The sequence below is a fragment of the Cetorhinus maximus genome, chromosome 11 (genome assembly GCF_964194155.1).
Source record: "Cetorhinus maximus chromosome 11, sCetMax3.hap1.1, whole genome shotgun sequence".
In the NCBI taxonomy this organism is placed as follows: domain Eukaryota; kingdom Metazoa; phylum Chordata; class Chondrichthyes; order Lamniformes; family Cetorhinidae; genus Cetorhinus; species Cetorhinus maximus.
In genome coordinates this window covers 77327074-77341359 of record NC_135889.1, presented here as the reverse complement: position 1 = coordinate 77341359, position 14286 = coordinate 77327074, and the positions used below count along the sequence as shown (strand labels likewise).

The following is a 14286-nucleotide window of genomic DNA, read 5'->3' as shown; positions in this document are numbered from 1 at the left end:
GAAAGCAAGTTACGTCTGTGTATAGCACTGTGTGGATTTGTCATCCTATGTGCCTGAGCAAGTTTCTCCAATCTGACTGGTTAAGAGGATGCACAGTTACTTGCCTTTTCATAAAAGTCCAAGATCCCCTTTACAGGGTGAAACACTGCTTTGGATTTCTAATAATTGCAACCTGCAGTGCAAAAGCCCATAAAAAAATCTATAGGCAAGTGTAATGAACAGCAGTCATGGGAATAGGACTAGGCCATTTAATGCCTCGAGTCCCTTTTACTATTCAATGAGATCATGACTGATCTATAACCTCATTTCATATAGGGCCTTTGCCTCATATCCCATAAGATCTTTGGATAAGAAAACTCTGTCAATCTAAATTAAAATTTACAGCTGACCTAGCATCAAATGCCATTTGTAGAAGAGAGTTTCAAACTTTTACCATCCTGTGTGTGCCGAAGTGTTACCTAATTTCATTCCTGAAACGTTTGCCTCTAATCCCAGTCATGCCAACTAGTGGAAATGGTTTCTCGCTAGCTACCCTATTCATCCCCCTTAATATCTTGAAACTTCAATCAAATCACCCCATAATCTTCAAAATTCCATGGAATACAATCCTGGTTTGTGCAATCTCTCCTCGTAATTTAACTCCAGGAGTCCAGGTACCATTTTGGCAATGCAAATCTACATTCCCTCCAAAGCCAATATACTATTCCAAAGATGTAGTACCCAGAACTAATCACTGTACTCCAGATTTGATGTAACCGAGGCTTTGCATAGCTGAAGCATGATTTGCACTCCTTGACCTCTAGATGTAAAAAGCAAAATTCCATTAGCCTTTTTGATTATTTTCTCTACCTGTCTATTTTAATGATCTATGTAGATACATGTCTCCCATCTCCCAAAAGTCTCTTTAGGCTCTCTCTCTCTCTCTCTCATTCTTGCAGATTCCCTTGTTTCTGAGAGTTTCAGGGATACCTGAGAAAAACCCTGTAACCTGATACTACAACAGCTTCCCATGAACTCTTCCCCGCTCAAAGCCCTTCTCCATGGCAATGTGAATCACATGGGCCTTCTATCCAGGTAGAAATACTAATTAGCTATCTTCCAGACCCCCAGCTCTATTCGATCTTCGAATTAAGTGGACAGTTTAAAATACAACTGTTTACAAAACATGACATCTCTAACACCTCCCTAGGAATTGGAAACTGACAGCCAATCCACTGTGAGCACAGCTGCTCAGATCATTGCTAATAGGTGTGAATATCTTGCACCTTCTCCCCAGTACAACAACCTGGGACCCCTTCAACAACTAATCCATTCAAGCTTGTTGTCAAGCAGAATTCAGAACAGGGCACATGACCCTCTTTTATTCCTCCATTTTACCCTAAGTTAAAGAGAATCCCAAAACATAACAATTTTATACACTCGCCATGTGGGGAGCATGACAAACAAACCCTGGCATGTTTGTTTGCAGGTTCCCGGAGGAGGTGGGTGCCTTGTCCAAAGGCACAGTGCCTGATTGTGGGATCTGGCATCAGGGTGGGGGGGGCTCACAGAAAGCCAACCCCTGCCCTTGCTGCCAACTTCCCTCCCCCATGACATCCCCCTCTTGCCATCACTCACCTGTGCCTGGTTCCCTCTTCAATCCTAGGTATCAGATGGCAGCCATTGCCTCCCCAGTGCTGCTACTAAGTACAGAAGAACTGCTGTCCCCTGTTTGGCTAACACCTTTCGCTGGGTGGGACTTCTGCCCCCAGGGTACTTGACTTGAGGAATGACCCACCATAGGCCTGTTAAATGCCTGAGTGGCACAAGATGTGGTGGCTTTCTCGAAAAGCGGCGATGCAGGGGTCTCACTGGTTCTCCAGCTGGCGGACCCCTGTCACTTCGACAAGATTCCACCCCGAGGAGCTGTTTCACATTTCTCCCTTTCAAACACTACATTGAACTCAATCACATTATGATAGCTATTAGATAAATCTTCATGCACCAATAGGCTATTAAATAAATCTGGCTCATAACTCAATACTAAATCCACTATGGGCTCCCCTTGTTGGTTCAATGACATACTATTGCAGAAAACTATCCCAGACACACTAAAGAAATTCACTACTTTTCTGACATGTGCTAGTTGCTTGTCCCAATCTATATGAGGGTTAAAACCTCCAGTGAAACCACTCTGCATTTACCATGTGCTTGTCTAATCTCTGCATTTATGCAATATACTACGTCAGAGCTGCTGCCAGGGGGGCTGTAAATAACTCCCGCTACAGTCTTAAATCCTTTTCTATTTCTTAATTCTACCCATAAAGTCTCCGCTGCATGCTTACCTCTCTTTATATCCTTCCTTATCATCAAAGTGATTTCATCATTAATCCCCTATCTTTTCTGTAGACCTTATAACTTGGTATATTTAATTCCCAGTCCAGACCGCCTTGCAGCTATAGCTCAGTAATAGCTATCAGGTCACACTGTCCAAGCTGAATTTGCACCTGCAATTCATTCAATTTGTTCCTTATGCTCCATTCATTTGTCATTATTTCACTACACTATTAGTGACTCATCCACCGAAATAGCTATAATAACAACAATGTTTAAAGATTAACAGCTCTTATATCTTAATGCTAATGAAATACACTTTAAAACGATCTTTTATTTGGTCAGTAACATGATTTGCACAAATGCAAAGTACAACTGCACTTTTGTCAGTTTCCTTAAATCATACTGCTTCTGTCACAGCTTTTAACAATAGGAAGGACGTTAATGCTATAACATTAACAAAACAAAACACTGTTTCTCATAAATAAAGTAATTTGATACTGTTCATTAAAGCGTAGTAATTTTGCATTGATAAAGCAGATATCAACTTTTCACATGCCCAATTTGCCTTTGGGAGTAAATAATTTAAGGTGCTGACTATTATCAATTTCTTGCTTGTTAGGCAACAAATGTGGACTGTGATGTTCTACTCAAGATTTACTGATTGCCAAATGGTATTAACTGTGCATAGCTGTTCTAAAAGCAGCAGAAACAGGGATTAAGGTGACTGCAGATGAGAAAAATCTTAACAGAACTAGTTATAAAGAAGTCTTACAAAGAGGAGAGCAGCATCAGATCTTTCTTTGCCAGAAACTTTAGAGGAGGTGGTGCAGGAGCAGCATGAGAGATTGACATTTAGGAATCAGGACCATCCAGTGCTGTATGAATATCATTGACATCCCCCTCACCTGGACCTCAGTGAGGAACAATTAGTCAAGGGTTATGCCTCAATGTCAATGTGAATGTGATCTTTGACCTGTGTAACAGTTGCAAACAGACCTGCATCCATTGAACAACATTTAAATGGCACTTTAACTATGGAGAAGAGTCATGAAGCAGATCTCCACGGTCTCACCAGGATGCCTCGCATGCACAGTGACAGTGTGATGACTTAAACTAATGACATGTCATTGTTCTCCCTTAGATTTGCCAGCACGCATTAAACCATTGGACCCCAAAGACCCACCCTTGACGCCAGAAGACTGCCAGGCTCCAGATGCATCTGCGTCACACCTGCTCTCTGAACCAGGCACCAGCGCAGATACCAGCACCTCGGTGGGCGTTAGATATTCGGCTAGAATGTAGGTGCACAGCAGTGAGAGTACTTCATACTTGCTTGTGATGCAAGAGAGTGCCCAGGACGCCGGCAGTTGGAGGACTGCTACAGACCAGGATGATGCTGATTTGAAGGCAAATGATGAGCCTCTGGGGTCATCCATTAGGTGACAGGTGCTGGATGTCTAGCGAGATGTGCGGAATGATCTGGCAGAGATCCATGAGGGTATGCGTGCCAGGTTCTCTATTGTGGAGGAGTCCATGCAGAGCATAAGCACTGCATTGACCCTCATGGCCGAGTGCACTGCCTCCTCCATTGAGAGAGTGGCGACTCTCATGGAGAGGCAGCTCCAAGGACAGAATCAGGGGTTCTTGGGGTTGCGCTCGGACCTGCAAGCCCTCACATAGGCAATGATCTCGGGTGGTTACTGTACGTGTGGGAGATAGATGAGGCACTCAGTATCCCAGCTAGGTGCCTGTCCATCAATGGTGAACAGGGAGGTCCAGAGCGACCTCAGGTTAGTGCATGACCTGTTTGTTGTCTCTGCAGGCTCCTCTCTGGGTGCTATGGATGACAGCAGTAGGTCCTCCACCCCTCTGCCAGTGACCCCGGCATCTGATGAGGCAGTGGCGACTAGGAAGATGCCAGCCGTGATGCTGACCATTCCCTCCCAGGCGGTGCCAGCACAGGCTCCACTGGTCAGAGGACGCCCACCAAGGTCATCAAGGCCAACAGGACAGTAGAGTCAGCAGGTTGTCTCCAATGCTGGTACTAGCGAGGGGGGAGCACCAAGACGTAACACTTGCTAACGTAAGTTTGAGGCACCATGAGCTCAAGAGGGACTGTTCACGGGTGACCTTCTGTTGTGCAATGTTTTGTTTATGTTTACTGGTCTGGGGCTGAAGACCAGAGACTGGTTTTGACTATCAACATGAGATAAATTTTCTTTTGGCGTAATGGCCTGAGTATGCTTCGCCTTTTTTACTTAATGTGGTGCTGTGTACGCCAGTATGTAATGCTGGATGTGGGTGTCTTGAAACTTTATTGTGCAGGCAGGTGGACTTTGGGGTCAAAGGAAAGGGTCATCGCAAACATCCAGGGTAGTGGCAGCAGCCCTGGTATGAGGTGGAAGCGCTTATTTGGCAGCCTAGCTGAAGGAATTTTGGACAAAGGCATTAGTGGTGTCCCTGCCTCCCTGGAGGTTACAGAGGTCTGCCCCCACACCCTCAGTGTACTCCTCACCGGTTCTCTCTATCATTGCCCGGGTGGAGCCATGGCTCTTGTTACACCGCTGCTCTGCCTCTGTTCTTGAGTGGCGGAGAGGCATCATAGGCTACCTTTTCAAGGGATAGCCCTTGTCACCCAGCAGCCATCCATCCAGTAGCGCTGGAGCACTGAGGAACCTCGGCACCTGGGAGCATCTCAGGATGTACGCGTCATGGGAGCTGCAAGTGGGACTGGAGCAGGCCCACCCGCTCAGCGAAAAATTCTGGCCATAATGTTTGGCACAATATTAAACTGAATTTCAAAAAGAAGTAATAAGAAAAGAAATAATTGCTGAGCCGAAATAAAGCAATGTAATAGCAATAAAGTGTTAATTAAAAAAGAGAATAAGTAATATAAATTACCAGAGTGTTAGAGGGTCAGAGTGTGTGTGCCAGGCTCACTCCCGGTCTAAGGGTGCACGCACCCGCACCCACTGCGTGCATGTGCCTATGTGCTGGTGTGTGGGGGACGCGCGCACACACACACACACACACGTCTCGCAGCCAGCCTCTCCTCCCTTGGGGCCCCAGCACTCTCGCTCTCTGCTGCCAGGCCCCGGCACTCTGGTTCCCTGCCGCCTCCTCTGAAAGACAACTCTTTCCAGCAAACTCACCACTACTGGTGTTCACTTTTCCTCCAATCACAGACTGTTTCTCTCTCACATTTGCTGCTGGTAGGCTCACTATCAACAGCAAATACGGCAGAGGAATGCCCTATGATTAGAGTAGCAGCTTTCCGCAGAATCTTCCACTCCAACTTAACTGTTTGACCAGCATTTTAAAAACTGACTTCAGGGGCCACTTAGGATGGCTTTGGGGGCTGCATCTGGCCCGCGGGTCGCCGGTTGGACAAGACTGGTCTAATATGATGCACATTCATGAGGTAAAAATATAATACAAAGGGCTATTTAAAGTAATATTTCCTACATTTTGGACACAATGGTGAACAAATTGCCTAAGAAAGAAATATATGTACTTTTATAATGCCTTTTATGACCTCAGGTTGTTCCAAAGCGCATTACAGCCAATGAAGTACTTTGAAGTGTAGTCACTGTTGTAATGTAGGCAGTTAGCAGAAAAATGCTTTATGTTTTACAACACCACTATTTGGAAATGTACATTTGCTTGCCAAAGAGGATCTGCAACAGCCAACTATGGGAAACAAATGGTGTGGAACATGATCTTGCAACCTGCCTGGAGTACAATGAGTACTTATCAACCCTTCATGCTACAAGCAGAATAGGCAGCAGACATGTTTAAACAAATAAATTGTTTTCAGCTGTACCCTGGAGCCCCAACCCAACACCAGAACCTCTACTTCCTTACACTCTATTGCCTTCACACCAGCTAAACTGGCCAGTACAAAACCTTGGCAACCTTTATTTCCCACATCTAAGCTTCAAACCCCACATCATTTACATCATCAAAACCATATATTTCCAACTCCACTGCACTTCCTCCGTGACCCTGTTGGTAAAGCCCCTAACATGCCCTTGTCATCTCTAGTTTGGATTTCACCAACGCTATCCTTGCTGGCCTTCCAACATAGCAAACAAAAAATATCATCTTGTTCTTTAAACCCTAACACAGGCTCTCCCCACTTCATTACTGAAAACTGTTCAGGCTGTATATCCCTTGCTACAGGCTTTAGACTTGCAATTCTGGCCTTTTGTCCATATCATCCTCCCTCTACCTCACAACTGTTGTGGGAACTTTTAGCCGCCTTATCCCTACTCTCACATCTCTCTACTTCACCCTCCCAATCTTTACCCAACAGTGATCCTCAGTCTTCCTAATCTCCTGCTGTAAATCCGGGTTTGACACCCACTGAATAAGCCCCCAACAACACTGAGCCCATTCAATATCTTTTGGTGGGTCAAGCCATTCAAGGCCTTCATCATTGCCAGCTTTCTAGCAGTAAGCCCAACTGTTCCAACCTCTTACTAATCTTCTTGTCAAGTCGACCCGCTGGAAGCTTAACCTCAACAACCTCTATCCTATCTCAGATCTCCACCAAATCAACTCTTCCACCTTTTACAGATTTTTGTGGTCTTATTTTCTCAAGTCTATAAAGGCATTGTAGGCAAAAGTTTCTCTGGCAATATGAATGTTTCCTAATTAACTCAAATAGTTTTCTTCTCTCACAAGAGTACTATTTTCTACTTCATTACAACCAACCACACAAAAATGGAGCAGTGAAAACATTTGACAGGATTTTAAAACTACATTTTACTTACCCAAGAAATTTACATTTTTCATTACTGTAGACTTGCACCCAGGCTGTAAAGAGAGCTTTCATTTATTCATCAAAAGTATCAGTTAGCTCAATTCAAACCATTCAGTTCAAATGCCCCCAATGTAAAGCAAAAGGCTCTGGGAAGGATAGAGAGCAGGTACACCCTTTAATCCCCGGGAATTCAGTTGGGGTAATGAAAAGAATGCTTCAAGATTTTTTGTTAACCTAGGATAATAGACTTAATTTTTAAAACTTAGTGATTAGCTTTGGAATACCAAAATGTTAGAGATTCCAGGTCTGGAACTGGAAAGGGAACATAACTTGCATATGTCCTTATATCTGTCAGTTGAATTGCCTTTGTTTCTAATTGATGTTCTAGTACATATATCAATAATTATAGGTTACCAGGGAGTTACATGCATTGTGCATTTAAGAGACTAACCGTGTTGGAATAGGAACTTCAGCAACTCCTGAGAGAACAGCAGCAGGAGACAAACGGACAAATGCTACTATTGATCGATCCAAAAATTCAAGTTCACCAACTAAAATATTCGAAGCCTCTGCACCTGCAGGGATCTTTTTCATAAAATGCATATCCACCTGAAAGAAGAGCACAGTATAACAATGAGCATTGCATAATTTGTGCATTCGTGAAATGTATCTGAAAAATTAATTATTTTATCCTTTACATGCCATTCCAGTTATAAATTTTAGACAAATTAAGGTTTTATACACCATTAGTTTTAACTTTCTGTGTCTGCTGAAGTCAAGCCTATGTAAAGCTTCCATCTGGGGGACAGAACAATGTTTTCTAACAGAAAAAGAACAATAATCTTCAAAGTAATTTATTTTTGAATCAATTACAATAAGTGTGCTTTGCTGCTATGTACAGGTCATTGGTAGAGAGGATGGCTTTTAGTTTCCATGAGTTACAGCATCATGATTCACATGACAGCTGGACAGGTTTCATATATTGTGAAGAGAGGGAAGCCTGACAAATGACTTCCTATTTCTAGAAGCTGAAGATCATGAAGAAGAGTGCAGAAGCACTTCCCTCCCCTCACCAAGGGCTGGATTTTATGGCCCCCGCCAGCACTGGGTTGGCAGGCAGCAGGTGATGGGGGCTGTGGGGCTGTGTGGTTTATAAAATGCTACATCCCACTATTACTGGGATTTAACCAGCAGTGGGAGAGGCCCACACCAAGTGGTCACCCCAGCAGCTTTCACTGTGCAAACTGGTGGTGGCCAAGGGGGGTGGGGGAACTACCTTCTCAACCCCTGGCCCATCAGAGGGCGTCTCTTACTCCCCCCACTCCAAGCCAGCTCGCCTTCCCCCAGGCCTGTCGATCCCGTTCCCCAACATCCTTGTTGGAGTCTGCCATCCAGGCCCCAGTGAGACCCCCAGACTTACCTCTGCTCCCAGCTCCAATGTATGCCTTCCTGCAGTCCTCACTGCACTACCGGCAGTGGCCACCATTCCTGTTGCACGGGGGCAGCAGTCCAACCTCAAGCTAATTAGCAGCCAGTCAACCACTAAATGGCTGCAGTGGGAGCCCCCCACCCAGAGATGGGTTTGCCCCTAGGTTTTACATGTGGGGGCAGGGCCAATAATCCCAATGTAAAATCCAGCCTCAGGGGGATGGGGAGCAGGGAAGCCAGGATGTGGGATTGGGCAGGCAGCTACCAAAGAAAGAATGATTTAACTGGTATCCAATGGTTACAATGAATAAAGATTGACTCATCAAATAAAGTAACTGCACACCTGCTAGTCCTACCCACACCCTCCCACTAACCCACCATAGACTCCCACACCCTCACAAAGTTCCTCACTAATACTTGAAAGAGTGGTAATTTTGTCCAAATATAAACAAAATCTTGGTAAGATATGCAGTGAACCGATGAGTGAAACCTCTTCCTACTTTTCTTGCTTGTCCCCAAGTAATGCTAAACAGTGCAGACTGAACACATTTAAAAGGCTGCACAGATGTTCTCCAGTGTGTCAACTGCTTACACCCATTTTATGTACATTTTACTACACGATTGTCTGCACCAATGAGTATACAAACTGCTACACCCAGGAAACTTGCAATGTTATAGGGTGTAAACCACATCAAGGAAATTCTAGGTCCTAGTGTTTTAAAAGAACAAATTGCTTGAATTTATGTGTGGGATACCAAAGCTTCAAATCATTAAATGATATTCATTTGTGTTTTGTTAATAGCTAGAAAATGAAGGCATACTAACTACTGACACCTAAAAGTCATAAACAGAGTAGATAGGGAAGAAACATAGAAATTAGGAGCAGGGGTAGGCCATTCGGCCCTTCAAGCCTGCTCTGCCATTCATTATGATCATGGCTGATCATCGAACTCAATCGTCCGCCTGCTCTCGCTTTCTCCCCATATCCTTTGATCCCTTTCGCCCCAAGAACTATATCTAACTCCTTCTTGAAAACATACAATGTTTTGGCCTCAACTACTTTCTGTGGTAACGAATTCCACAGGCTCATCACTCTCTGGGTCAAGAAATTTCTCCTCATCTCAGTCCTAAATGGTCTACCCCGTATCCTCAGACTGTGAACCCTGGTTCTGGACTCCCCCACCATCGTGAACATCCTTCCTGCACCTACCCTGTCTAGTCCTGTTAGAAATTTATAGGTTTCAATGAGATCCCCCCTTATTCTTCTGAACTTCAGCGAATATAATCCTAACCGACTCAATCTCTCCTCATATGTCAGTACCGCCATCCCAGGAATCAGTAGGGTAAACCTTCGCTGCACTCCCTCTATAGCAAGTACATCCTTCCTCAGATAAGGAGACCAAAACTGCACACAATATTCCAGGTGTGGTCTCACCAAGGCCCTGTATAATTGCAGGAAGACAGCTCTGTTCCTGTACTCAAATCCTCTGGCTATGAAGGCCAACATACCATTTGCCGTCTTTACCGCCTGCTGCACCTGCATGCTTACCTTCAGCGACTGGTGTACGAGAACACCCAGGTCTCGTTGCACATTCCCCTCTCTCAATTTATAGCCATTCAGATAATAACCTGCCTACCTGTTTTTGCCACCAAAGTGGATAACCTCACATTTATCCACATTATACTGCATCTGTCATGCATTTGCCCACTCACTCAGCTTGTCCAAATCACACTGAAGCATCTCTGCATCCTCCTCACAGCTCACCCTCCCACCCAGCTTTGTGTCATCTGCAAATCTGGAGACATTACATTTAGTTCTCTCATCTAAATCATTAATATATATTGTGAATAACTGGGGTCCCAGCACTGATCCCTGCGGTACCCCACTAGTTACTGCCTGCCATTCGGAAAAAGACCCGTTTATTCCTACTCTTTGTTTCCTGTCTGCCAATCAATTTTCTATCCATCTCAATACACTATCCCCAATCTCAAGCACTTTAATTTTACATGCCAATCTCTTAAATGGGACTTTGTTGAAAGCTTTCTGAAAGTCCAAATAAACCACATCCACTGGCTCCCCGTCATCAACTCTGCTAGTTACATCCTCGAAAAATTCCAGTAGATTTGTCAAGCATGATTTCCCTTTCATAAATCCATGCTGACTCTGTCCGATTCTGCCGCTGTTTTCGAAGTGCGCAGCTATTATATCTTTTATAATGGACTCTAGAATTTTCCCTGCTACAGAAACACAGACCAAAAGGTGATAGACAGATGAGCAGAAAGAGCAAAAGCCAGGCAAGCTGACTGTTTGCGATATAGGACGGAATCATCCCAGGTTTGCACTAAGTATGGGAGCGGGCGGGAAAAACGATATTTTACCCGTCGGTCGCAATGGCGGCTTCTCACGCCATATCGTCCCAATCCTGCCGCATTAATTAAGCATTGCTGGGAAACACGTCATTTGAATGGTGGACGGGCTCTCATTCACCTGCCATGCCATCACCTCACCGCCTCGCTGCCTCATCACGCTGGCGCCACATTTCAAGTGCAGCCGCGGGCACACATCTCAGTGCTTCCAGACCACGGCTGCTGCAAAGAAGACATGGCCCCAAAAGGCAAAAAGACTGCAGCCCCTAGTTTAATGACACATCCCTTGAGTGCCTTTTAGATGCAGTGGAGACTCGCCATGATGTCCTCTACCTCAGGTCTGGCTGCAGGAGGGGCAACAGCATCACCAATCCAGCATGGGAGGTGGCCAGCGATGGTCAGCGCCAATGTCCTGCAAAAGAGGACAGCCACCCAGTGCCATAACAGGATGAATGGTCTCATCCATTCCGCCAGGATACATCACTCTTTTCATCACTCTCAACTCATACCTCACACACTCACAAAATCTTCACAGGGATCTCAGGCCTCAAGGGACAACACCACTAAATCTCACACACCCTCACATCTTCCTCAGGCTCATATCCTCTGGAGCTTGCGGCCTCATCCTGTCCATGTCACCGCTCGCCACACAAACATTCGACACAGTGCCATGTGTCCTGCTCACGCTCCCTCCATCTGTTTTTACGCAGGAGAAGCTGGCTGAAAACAGCAGGGAGAGGCCCACATTAGGCCCTTCACTCACTTTGAGGAGCATGCCATCGCGCTGACTGGTGAGGATTTGGACTGTGTTTGCAGCGACGATGAGGCCGGCAGTGAACACCCTCGTGAGGATCCTACGCTACATCATCCCCCTCTCAACACAACTGTGAGTGCTCTCTCTCTCCTGCTTTTAACTCTGCTGCCATGCACTAATTATCTCTACTTTGGTTCATAGGGAGCTCTGCCAAGCAACCAACACCCTCAGCCAGCCAGTCCCTCAGCTCCATCAAGGTCCTCACCTTCAGCTAAGAGGACACCTCCACCACTGAGGAGCTGGAAATAAGCAGCCTGAAAGACCCATCACAGCACTAACCCACATCCTCCACCAGTGGAGAGACACACACCTCGGTGGGACCTAGATGTAGAACAGGCTCAGGTTCACAATCTGTTGGTCACTGCACAGACACATATCCGCAGCAGGAGGAGGCAGGTTCAGCTGAGCTCCCCAGCACTCAGAGGACTTCTGGGGAAGAAGCACCTGTTAGGTCCGAGTCAGATGATGAACCTCTGGATTTGACCTTCCTGCTCATTGTGGAGAATCAGCAGAAGGCAGGGGAAACATCACATAGAGCTGTTGGAAGCCATCAACAGAGTGGCATGCGAGTCAGAGGAGTGGGTCCACCTGCTCTCTGATGGAAGTGGTGCCCACGCGTGTGCGTATGGAGGACTCCATGGGGAGGATGGCAGATGCCATCGAGACGCTGGTCCAGCAGAATGTGGAGATGTGCGCAAACCTGCACTCCATCGAGGGAGCCATGGGTGAGTTCCTGCAATGGCGACGCAAGAGGGAAACGGGGCACCTTGATGTCCCCAGGTACCCCTTCCCCTCAAGGAGTCAGGCCGGGGGCCCCAGGACACCTGAAGGGAGGAGGAGTGGCAATTGTACACCCTTGGGTCATCCACTCAGGAATCTCAGAGGCTGTCCTCTCCTTCCAAGTCCCCTTTGCCTGTCACCCCCACAACCTCGTCCTCTGTCACTGCAGAGAGAACAGCTGGCCCACAGGAGGACAGCCAAGGCAAGCCGGGGCCCCCAAGGCCTTGGTTCTCCAGATGATCCATGCTGAAGGCAACAGAGGCAACAGTGCCAACCATTGCGCAGGCTGTCTCCATCCCTGTTGCAGGTCTCAGGGCAGCACACGTAAGTCTAAGGTGTTTAAAAGCTGAGAAATTCTGATCACGGTTAGTTGCACAGGTGAACACATTTCGTCACTTTACAATCTGGAAATATACACTTTCACTGAATAATGTGTAATGATGTCTTTCAGCTTAATTGAGAGGCTTCGCAAGCCCTGCCACTGCATCCCCCACTCCCCACCCCCCAACTAGCTGTTCAAATGCATGCAGCTCACCCACCAGTGATTCTGGAGGGAGAAGTGTGTGTGTGTGGGCAGGGCCTTTCAGAGCTTTGTGCGAGCACTCTCCCACGCACGTGGATCCTTCGCATATCACACTCATCTCAACGTCCTGAGCATTTTCAATACTGCCTGCTGGGGTTCGCTTTTAGTTGTCCATCTGAGCTGACCTGCATCCCCGCCCACCCACTGATCACACTCCCATGCAGCACCTCGTCTCGCCCACCACAACTCTCATTTCACTTTTGATTTAGCCAGCATGGTAGTAATGAAGTTCTTCTTTTGGTCCCCTGCCCTTTCCCCTCCCCTAGTCACTCATTTCCTTTTCCCCATCACAGTCAGTCCCCCGGCATCACCTTCCACCTCCCCACCATCACCTACCAGCCATAACCCTTTTCCTTGGGGGATGTCCAAGTGAACGTGCACATTCCCTTCCTTCCCAAAAATCCCACTCCATCCACATTCACCTCCCTGACCACCTCCTTCCCACCCCCAGGGTCCATCTGCCTCCAAGTCTCTACCAACCACCCTCGCCGTTCCTTCTACTGATACCCTTGAACCCTTACCCTCCCACCTCACTGCCTCACTCTGCCCTCGGTCATTCTCATCATTCCCTCGTACCACACCCACCCTCAGTTTGCCCTCCAGGAGGCAGTCATGGACTCATCAAAACACTCCCTTGCATATTAACCGGGACTCCACCCCCCCTACAGACTCCTGTTCCCCTCCATACTCCTTCCCCCCTTGGAACTCCTCCTCCCATCAGAACCCCTTCCCCCCCTTGGACCCCCTTTCCCCATGAAACTCTTCCACCCCCATACTCACCCTCCCCACTTAGCCCTTCCCCCTTCCCAACTTCTTCCTCCAATCTTACTTCTTCCTCCAGCCTTACTTCTTCCTCCAGCCTTACTCCCTCCCCTCTCTGCACTCCTTCCTTTCCCTGGACTCCTTCCTCCCCTCAACTCCCTCCTCTCTCCGGACTCTTCCCTGCCCTACCTCCCACCCCCACCCCCCGCCCCCCCCCCCCCCCCCCCCCCCACCTCCTCCTCCCCGTACTCCTGCCTTAATTTGGACTCCTTCCCCTCTCCACACTCCTTCCTCTCCCTGGGCTCCTTCCCCTCTCTGCACTCCATCCACTCTCTGAACTCCTTCCCTTACACCTTACTCCCCCCTTATACCTACCTCCCCAGTTACCATCTTCTCCCCCATTACCCCCTCCTCCCCCCGTTGTCCCTCCCCCTCCAAACATCCCCCCCAACACCTTTGTTCCCCTGCTCC

At 47.1% G+C, this 14286-nt stretch overlaps 1 protein-coding gene across 3 annotated transcripts in view; it reads right to left on the bottom strand.

The window, feature by feature from the left end:
* Positions 1-14286, bottom strand: part of LOC144686698 (sodium-driven chloride bicarbonate exchanger-like) — a 344112-nt gene that overhangs the window by 138054 nt on the left and 191772 nt on the right. For all 3 annotated transcript variants that reach the window (XM_078552275.1, XM_078552273.1, XM_078552274.1), the window contains one exon: positions 7533-7690. In XM_078552275.1, the coding sequence (XP_078408401.1) occupies positions 7533-7690 (158 nt within the window). The remainder of the gene's footprint in view (positions 1-7532; positions 7691-14286) is intronic.